Source organism: Haplochromis burtoni, unplaced genomic scaffold, assembly GCF_018398535.1.
Source record: "Haplochromis burtoni strain Fernald_Lab_line unplaced genomic scaffold, NCSU_Asbu1 Contig_422, whole genome shotgun sequence".
In the NCBI taxonomy this organism is placed as follows: Eukaryota; Metazoa; Chordata; class Actinopteri; order Cichliformes; family Cichlidae; genus Haplochromis; species Haplochromis burtoni.
The window spans coordinates 259519-268561 of NW_024582783.1; the positions used below are offsets into that span (position 1 = coordinate 259519).

Genomic DNA, 9043 nt, shown 5'->3' on the forward strand with positions numbered 1-9043 from the left:
CTAATTTCTAAACAGGCTAATTTAAAGGCTAATTTCTAAACAGGCTAATTTAAAGGCTAATTTCTAAACAGGCTAATTTAAAGTCTGTTTAGAAAGAAGAAACGCTTCCGGTGAATTTTCATCTAATCTGAAGACTTTTAGTCACGTTTACTCTCTGTGGTCTCAGCCTACGCTGGCTGTTAGCGCCTTACAGGACTACAACTTGTCAGCTTGTAGTCCTGCTTTGCTAATCTTGGTTGCTGTTAACGTTGCCAGGGAAACCTGAGGGCTCAACCATTACTGCGACCCCTCGCTGCCTTTTTTAGTAATTACTTGAATTTGAGGAGTTATCCGAAGTTTCCCGGTAACTGTCTGTGAACGTGCGCTCCCGTGCGTCAAACACGGCGCAGCTGCGCGACCACACGTGGCTGATCAGCGGCGCGAGCAGGAAGCACCGGCGGGAGTGATTAACGCCGACTTCCTGTCAGCAAACGCTGCCCAAACAGGCCGATGTTCGCGCAAACTCTACCGTCTCTGTCCTCGCTCTGCTGCGCGCGGGTCCTCCGTCCTCCTCTTCTTCTTCCTCTCCTTCTTCCTCTTCGGCTCCCAGCACAGGAACATCTGCTCAGGCCGGGATCCCGCCTGGAAACGTGTCTTTGTCCTGCCCCGTGTAAAACATCCCAAAATACAGGCAGCCAGGCCGGAGCGGCTCACATTTCACTGCGGTCAACTCTGCGCACATCTGGAGCACGGCCGGGCCTCAATACTGCTGCGACTGCCACTCAGACAGCCAGAGCCCAATTAACTGGGAGGAGTGAGGAAGAGGGGCCCAGGGAGAGATTCAGTATCTCCCGGTTCATCTGTTTACTTCAGCTGGAGGAGGGACAGATAGGAGGAGGAGGGGATAAAGGAGGACCGAAGGATGAAGTTAAGGACGGAGGAAAGAGGAACTGAGACCACAGCGGGGAGTAAATTAAAGGAAGAAGATGAAGGGGAAAGCAAAACAAAACAAAACATGGAAGAAGTTATCAAAGGGAAGAAATCACAAAGAGCAAAGAAGGGAGGAATAAAGGAATGAGGGAGAAGAAACAAGGATGGATGGAAGGACAAAACAAAATTTAAAAAAAAGAGGAATGCAGGGAAAAGTACCAGATCAAAGAAAAAGACAACATTAACTGAAAGGAACAAGCAGGGAAGGAGAAGGAAAGATTTGTAAAGAAACAAGGAGAGGAAGTGGGATGAGTTCAAGGAAGGCAGAAACGAATTGAAAGGAAAGGAAGGAAGGACAAATTTAAAAGAAAGAATGAAATGGAATAACAGACAGACGTGAGGAGGGGGGGCTATGAAGTGAAGGAAACAAAGACGTGAGACAAAATGTATGGGCAAGGACAGAAATGAGTCAAAAAGAAGAAAGGAAAGAAAAGGAAGCAGTTAAGCCACAAATGATGGGATGCAAGTAAAAAGGGAAAGAGGAAGGATTGAAGAAAGGAGAAAAAAATGGATTAAAGGAGGAAAGAGATGAGAAAGGACATGTGGGGGAAATCCAAACTAAGTTAAAGAAGGAAATAAGGAAGGTCACGAGGAAATGGAAGAAAATGAATGATAAGTAGAAAAGGAATAAGAACGTGGAGTATGAAGGCATTAAACCCCACGAAAGAAAGGAAAGAGGGACAAGAGGAAAACCGTAAGGGTGGATGGAGGTACAAAAAAGGGAGAAAATAAATAAAACCTGAATGATGATAAAAGGTAATGAAGGAGAAGGAAACAATAAAGGAAACAGCACACACACTGAATCTGTGGGAGGAACAAAAAGTGAAGAAATAACTGACAAAGAAGGAATGAAGGAAAGGTGGAGTGGGTGGGAGGGTGTGAGGAGATAAGAGCGGGCAGGAAGGAGGCTGAATGTTTGCTGTAATCATCCCCAATTTAAACAAACAGCCTCTACAGGTCGAGATACTCGAGTACTCGCCCCCCCTCTGCCTGTCACATGCCTGAGTTTGTAATGCTGAGCGTTTGCTCACGCTGAGCCCAACGCTCAGGCTGCTCAACACTCAGTTTATCACAGTTTGTTCCCCTCGTGGGTCTGTATGATGTCATAGAGAGGGGATGTCCATATCTGGCCTCGCTGATGGGAAACCCCGCCTGAAGCATGCAGCAGCTTTTGTAAAAAAAAAAAAAACAGGAACAAACCTGCTTTGAGTGTATTGGCTCAGGGGGAGGAGCTAACATAGCGTCCCTCTTTAGGCAGTGGGTGAACAGTGGTGGTGATGACACCGAGGCCCAGAATAAGAGAAGGGGATTATTGGTGCAAAGCCACTCTAGCAGAGAGCTGAAATAAGCAGGTTTTGCATTTCCGATGGGATGCTTTCAGTGGGTTCCACCCTGAACACATGCTTTAAGAATTTACTCCAACCCCTGCCCACCTGCAGGGGGTGTGGCTCAAAGCAGTGAAGCATTTGTTTTTATCACTTTCTCTTGATTCTCATTTAAATTTTTTTTTGGAAGAACACATAAAATCATTCACTGTCATGTTTGAGCATCTTCGTCTCCTAGCAACAGACTCCTGTCTGAATCTTTTTGGATGTAAACAATCAACTTCATACAAAACCTCTGACAGTACGTTTATTATTGGCTCGCCCGGTATTACTGGGTTTGATCGCTGAGGCTTCCTCCTGCATCATGGACGAGTCTGCGTTGGAGCGATGCTTCGATGAGTTCATCGCTAATGTGAGTTTTCATTTTTTCAGCTGCTGGTTTAAAAATCAAACCGGTAAACTGCCGCATTTCAGACCTGAAAATCAAAAGTGGAGAAAATTTCAACTCTGGTCCACTCGTCTTCATAGAAGTGATTGAATCCAGACACAAGCCTGTTAAGGTCACGCCAAAGTGTATCTTTAGATGATGATGTGCTGCAGTCGTCACAGACTATATACTGAAACTAGCCAGCTAACCTGCTAACTACTAACAGCTGGGTGTTAAACTTTAACCTGACACCACGGTGAACAGTGACCAGTCGTTTCGCTGGAGAGGAATTCAGACCATTTTTGAGTTGGACTGATTTCAGGATGTGAAGGTTGGATCTGGAGTTATCGACACTGAGCTTGTTCATTTCTGGACACCACACAGAGCAGAAACATGTAGCACCACGTTAGCACATAGGCAGATTCTCTTCTTGCTGCAGGACCCCAGGAGGACAGAGGATGTCAGCGAGGAGGTCGGCGAGGAGGAGCTGTTTTTCAAGTTATTGCCTGATGAGCTCCTGACACTGAACACGGTCACCTGTGACGATGCAGGTACGACAACAGAGCCGACAACACTCTGCAGACGGTGCGATCATGACTGGGTGGAGCACTGAGCAGTGACCGAGCTGCATCCATATACTGTTAATCCATAACTGCTAATTAGCACTTAGTGACAGTTGGTTTTGGAGCCTCGAGTGGACGTCAGAGGAACTGCAGTTTATGGTACTTTCAGCTCTGCTGCTCTTGTTCGTGCCTCAGACAGAATCTGTAAGAAGGAGGATCGGACTGCAGAGAGCGGGATCGCCGGCACGCAGTCACGAGACAGCAGCTCCCAGAATTCCTCAGCAGAAGCTAAGCCCACGTGTGCGTCCTCCTCGTCTGAACTGAAGGCCCTTCCTGTTAAACCCGGGACCCCGGAGGACCCTGAGACACTGAAGGAGAAGTCGTCGAATCTCGTCCCAGTGATATGGTATCACCGCAGAGATCACAGTCTGCTTCTGTCCAATGACGGCTCTGCGGCTTGAACATGCAGCTGTGACTCTTGTGTTTTTATGTGTTTGCGTGCAGTAACGTCATCTCCACAGTGGACCTGGGCTGCTGTTTGGACCTGAAGTTCATTGCTCGCAGGATGTGGAACGTGCAGTACAAACCACAGGTGCAGAGACCTGAACGCGTGATCTACGTGAAGACATAATAAGCCCGGCACTGGTTTTCATTCTTGCTGTTTTTCAGTATTTCACAGGGATCATCGCTAGGATCCGGGAGCCAAAAGCAACAGCGACCATCTTCCGAACTGGGAAAATCATCTGCCTGGGAACCAAGAGGTTTGTCTGGATTCACATCTCCTCAGACTATGGTGCAGCATGGTGGGTTTCCAACCATCTCCTTGCTTCCTCTTTCTTTTAATAAGTGTGGAGGAGTCGCGCCTGGCGGCCAGGAAGTTTGTCCGCAAACTGCAGAAGTTTGGCTTTCCCGTGCGCTTCCTCAACTTTAAGATCCAGAACATTGTAGCCTTCTGCCAGACCTTTCCAGTGGATTTAGCAGAACTGCAGAAGGTCCACAAAGGGCAGTGCAGGTCAGGAGATAAGGACTCTGAGTAGAGGCTAGACCCAAACAGGGATGCAGGTTTGAAGCCCAACTTTGAGCACATCACGTGTCAGTCAACGCTACTCTGTGCTAGATCAGGGGTGTCAAACTCAAATACACAGTTAATATTTATTTAAAAAAAAATCTTCCTCCAGATATGAGAATGAATCTTTTCTTATGGACTCAAACACGTTTTGCTGAAAAACTGAATATGGAACAAGCAAAGCTTAATACTAAACAATATAAATATTAGCTGTATAATACCAGTAGGCCAGCTCTAATAGTCATTTGGTATGGCTTCGCGGGCCAAATGTAATTAGGCCCGCAGGCCAGAGTTTGACACCTATGTGCTAGATGATCTGAGACAGATGCTGACTGATGGCACTTGCTTTCAAATTTTGTTGAATATGAATCCCATTTTCTTCAGTCCCCGTGACGATGCTTTAAAGAACTTTAAAGTGGTTCAACACATGATGTGAAATGTGCAATCACGGATACTTTGAAGCACTTGTGAAGAAAAGATGTAGACAGCATGCAGTGCTGGGGAGTAACGGAGTACATGTACCAGCGTTACGTATTCAAAATACAAAATATGAGTAACTGTATTCTGTTACAGTTACTGTTTAAAAAGGTGGTATTCAGTTACTTTGTTGAAATAAATGGATTACACTCGGTCTTTTTCTTTGGTGGTAATTCCACGCCGGTGGAAACCCAAACAAAACGCGCATTAAGAGGCTCTAATGCCCGAGTCTCAATCTCACGCCCCACGTCACCCCTACTTGCAGCCGCATAATGACGTGAAGAAATATTTTTTAAAATTATTGTTCCAATAATGATTTAACCTCCTGAGACCTGAACTCTTTCATGGCATGCATTTTTAAGTTTTCTTTGCTATTTGGGTTGATTGGGACCTAAAGAATGTAAAAACAAAGAATTACCAGATTTTCTTTTTCCTAATTTTTATTTTTGAGAAAAATGAGATCCACATATGAGGACATTTGTTTCAAATTTTGATAGAACAGTTGCAGCATAATGTCCTCGTAAGTGGATATCAGGCCCTTATAGAGAAAAATGTGATGTCCACACATGTGGACGCCAGGTCCTAGGAGGTCAATATGAAGGCAATAGGCAGAGTGTTACAGGCATAAAGCATGCAGCCTCATGGGCAGTGTGGCCCAGCTGTGAGTAAGCTGTTAAGACTCGACTGTACGCTGTGTTCATGTTTTCCTCTGAAACAATAAGCTCCGTTGCAGCAGCCTTTCAACGCCTCTCTCAGTCTCTCACTAGCAAAGTCGACCCAGACAACAAAGTAAAGCTAGTTTTCAGCTACGAGCCCGACACGAACCCCACGTATCAGCCAGAGGTCCCTTTACTACGGTTCGGAGCCGCGGACCTGTTTTATATACGCGAGGAATAGTTTTCTATACGAGATTGCTGCAAAAAGTGCAGCCTTACCTAATGTCCACCTGCTGTTACTCATTTATATTAAGATTTAAACATCTAGCTGGCGTTGGTGTGGAGAGTAACCTTCAGTAATAGTAATAAATCACACAGCAATAGGATGTAGTTGTAAACAGCATGATAATATATTAAGTAATCCAAAGTATTCAGAATACGTTACTCACATTCAGTAACGTAACGGAATACATTACAAAATACATTTTGGGGCATGTAATCTGTAATCTGTAGTGGAATACATTTTAAAAGTAACCTTCCCAACACTGACAGCATGGTCAGTAAATTAGAATTAATGCCATTTTTTGCAGACACCGTAGTGGGAAGGTTCCCAGAATCATCCCGGGCACAGTTCAGTCAGACTGGATAGTAAACGCTTCTAAACTGGCCAGCTCCCACTGAGCCCTGGTGTCGTTTTTCTCCAATATTTTCTCTCCCAGTGTGTCTGCAGCAGTCTGTGTTTCGTTGCATGCTACGTAGGAGATCGCTAAACTGTGGAGTGTGTCCTGAAATGATTGTGGAAGGTTTTAGTTTCTACGTCGTGGAAACTGTGAGGTTTTAGTCTGTGTTCTTCTTTCTACAGTTATGAGCCAGAGTTGCATAACCGCCTCATCCTCAACCCGATTACCGGCATCAGAGTGTCCTTCATTTCAGCTGGGTGCATAAATGTGTGCGGTGAGCTTGTCCACACGTCACAGTTCAATTAAAAATGCTGCCCTGTGGTGAAAACTGACTGAAAAACTGACCTTTGACTTTTGTGGACGTCATCATGAGTGTGTGTCCATGAAATATCCCGTGTTACACTCCAGGAGCTAAAACCAGGGCTGAGGTCGACGCAATCTTTCAAACCATCTGCAGAATCCTGAGAGAGTACAGGTGGGAGCGAACATGCAGCGGAGCTTTGATTTCAAAGCCAAACTGATGTTAGAGGCAGACATGAATAAACTGACGCATGAGCGCCACTGCACTCCACTGTAGTTCCTGATTGCACCACTAGATGTCAGCACGGCTGCAGGCCGCTCTCAGTCAGTGGTTTAGAGACGTGCAGCTCTCGCCGTGTACCTCGTGTGTGTTTGCATTACTCACTCACAGGTGAGGTCAGGATCACCTGAGAATGAGCAGGAGGCCTCTGGGTGGACGTGACCTGCTGCTCGTCCATCAGAACGGCCAAAACAAGAGTGAATAACACGTCACTGCATCCTGATATCCTCTTAAACAGGTTCGTTATTTACAACCTGCCCTTCATTACATCACTCAACATTCAGTCGGCATGGAGCTCAGATTGGACGGTTTGGGGGTTTGGTCGAGTTTCCGTCATAGTGCATGCTGGGAAGTCTACTGGGATCGGCCTCGTTACCTGACGTTTTACTTTGGTGGGCGTGGCTGTGAGCCTCACCTTTCCTGAGGTCAGATTCACGATGAGTCATGAAAACGCGTCATTTGGTGTGTTCTCTGTGACCCGCTGACCGCGGGGATGGAGGCCCTTCCTGTCGTGTCTCCAGGGCTGCATCAGGAGGTGCGGTCATCCGGCCGCTGACACGCCCAGTCTGCATGAAAGCAGTGAATTATGGGAACACTTTCTCTCCTCTGAGCCTCTATGTGCTCTTCCTCCACTCACCGTCTGAGGCTCTCAGTCAGTTTCATCTTTTTTTGAGTTTCACATTTTGAAATTTCTTTTTCAGGTTTTTTGGAACAGCGACTGCTCATCGTGTGCTCGTGACCTCCTCGCCTCTTTGTATTTGATCTGCTTGAGCTGTTCGCATCCTGTCACTCTTGCTCCATTTGGCTCATGTCTTTCCCTCTCTAATAACATCCTCGACTTCCTCTGATCCTAATAATACCAAACAACAATCGTCCTGACACTCACACTTCCTGAACTCCCCACTCTCTTTCTTCTTCGACATCGATGCTCTGTGTTTGCTTCTCTGGTGGAAACGAGCTGAAAGTCATGTTTGAAAGTTTTTTTCTGTCCTTGTTTCCATTCTGTGTCCAAACAGGTTATTATGTAACAATTCTGTTAACATGGAAAACAAAATAAAGTCATAGAGGAAATATGCTCAGTTTGGGTATTTTTTTATTTATTATCACAAACTGCCTGATGAGCTTATTCAGAGTCGCTGCTTTTTAAAAGTTTTGTTTATATATTATATTGCCTCTGACATTTACCACAAACTCAAACTAGAAATCCCACTCGGGAGACTGAAACTGAAGGGAATGTTTAAAAACATTTGAAATGAATGAAAATAAAAATAAGAAAACAAACAGTAATAAAGCTTGTCTGAACAGAACAAACTGTCTGTTTTCTCCCCAAAATCCAAATGTCTAAAAAACAGAAACATTTTCTGAATGAATCCACGTTTCTGAACTGAGCCGGCAGCAGGAGGAGGTCGGGGTCGATGGAGGACATAAAAAGACCTTCAGTGACGGCGTTTCATGTTTTTCTGAGTTCTGCAGCTGTAAAGTCTGACAGTTAAATTCAATTTATTTATACAGCGCCAAATCACAACAACAGTCGCCTCAAGGAGCTTTATATTGTAAGGGAGACCCTACAATAATACATACAGAGAAAAACCCAACAATCATATGACCCCCTATGAGCAGCACTTTGGTGACAGTGGGAAGGAAAAACTCCCTTTTAACAGGAAGAAACCTCCGGCAGAACCAGGCTCAGGGAGGGGCGGGGCCATCTGCTGTGATTGGTTGGGGTGAGAGAAGGAAGACAGGATAAAGACATGCTGTGGAAGAGAGACAGAGGCTAATAACAGATATGATTCAATGCAGAGAGGTCTGTTAACACATAGTGAGTGAAGAAGAAACACCCAGTGCATCATGGGAATCCCCGGCAGCCTACATCTATTGCAGCATAACTAAGGGAGGATTCAGGGTCACCTGGTCCAGCCCTAACTATATGCTTTAGCAAAAAGGAAAGTTTGAAGCCTAATCTTACTGTCCTGATGAGCGCTGAAGGGAAAGTTCATTTAGATAAAGCTTCCAGATCTCTGCCCAAACAAGAGCCTGGAGGCTGTCTGACCACGAGCTGCAGATATCAGAATCATCATCTCCTATTGACTGAAACAGGCTGTTTGAGCTCTTGTCTCTTTACCCTCCTCCAAACACACTTTGTTCTGATTGGCCATCTTCTGGAAGCCTGCTGATGGGCAGCAGACCTTCTTCTTGCCGACTCTGAGGCCCCGTTAACCTAACTTGGCTCTTGGAGGCGTTTGGAAACTTTCTTGGAGCTCGATCCCAGGAGAAAGTTATCTGAGAGGTTATGTGACTGT

At 45.5% G+C, this 9043-nt stretch overlaps 2 protein-coding genes across 4 annotated transcripts in view; one reads left to right on the forward strand and one right to left on the reverse strand.

The window, feature by feature from the left end:
- ankfn1 (ankyrin repeat and fibronectin type III domain containing 1) overlaps window positions 1-643 on the reverse strand; it is a 114612-nt gene extending 113969 nt beyond the window's left edge. Inside the window, exon 1 of one of the 2 annotated variants that reach the window (XM_014340893.2) lies at window positions 509-643. The gene's annotated coding sequence lies outside the window, so the exon portion shown is untranslated. The remainder of the gene's footprint in view (window positions 1-508) is intronic. The other variant, XM_014340892.2, reaches the window with a different exon arrangement.
- Window positions 644-1038: 395 nt separating this feature from the next.
- On the forward strand, window positions 1039-8323 carry LOC102303516 (TATA-box-binding protein 2). 2 transcript variants are annotated; one of them, XM_042213152.1, is made up of 7 exons: window positions 1039-2706; window positions 3161-3272; window positions 3480-3690; window positions 3789-3876; window positions 3954-4045; window positions 4132-4296; window positions 6346-8323. In XM_042213152.1, exons 1-7 carry the CDS (start codon window positions 2659-2661, stop codon window positions 6467-6469), a joined length of 840 nt encoding a protein of 279 aa, XP_042069086.1. In that variant the 5' UTR covers window positions 1039-2658; the 3' UTR covers window positions 6470-8323. The 2 variants fall into 2 exon arrangements, with proteins under 2 accessions (XP_042069086.1, XP_005944830.1); XM_005944768.3 differs by having other exon boundaries at window positions 7445-8323.
- The last annotated feature ends 720 nt before the right edge of the window (window positions 8324-9043 follow it).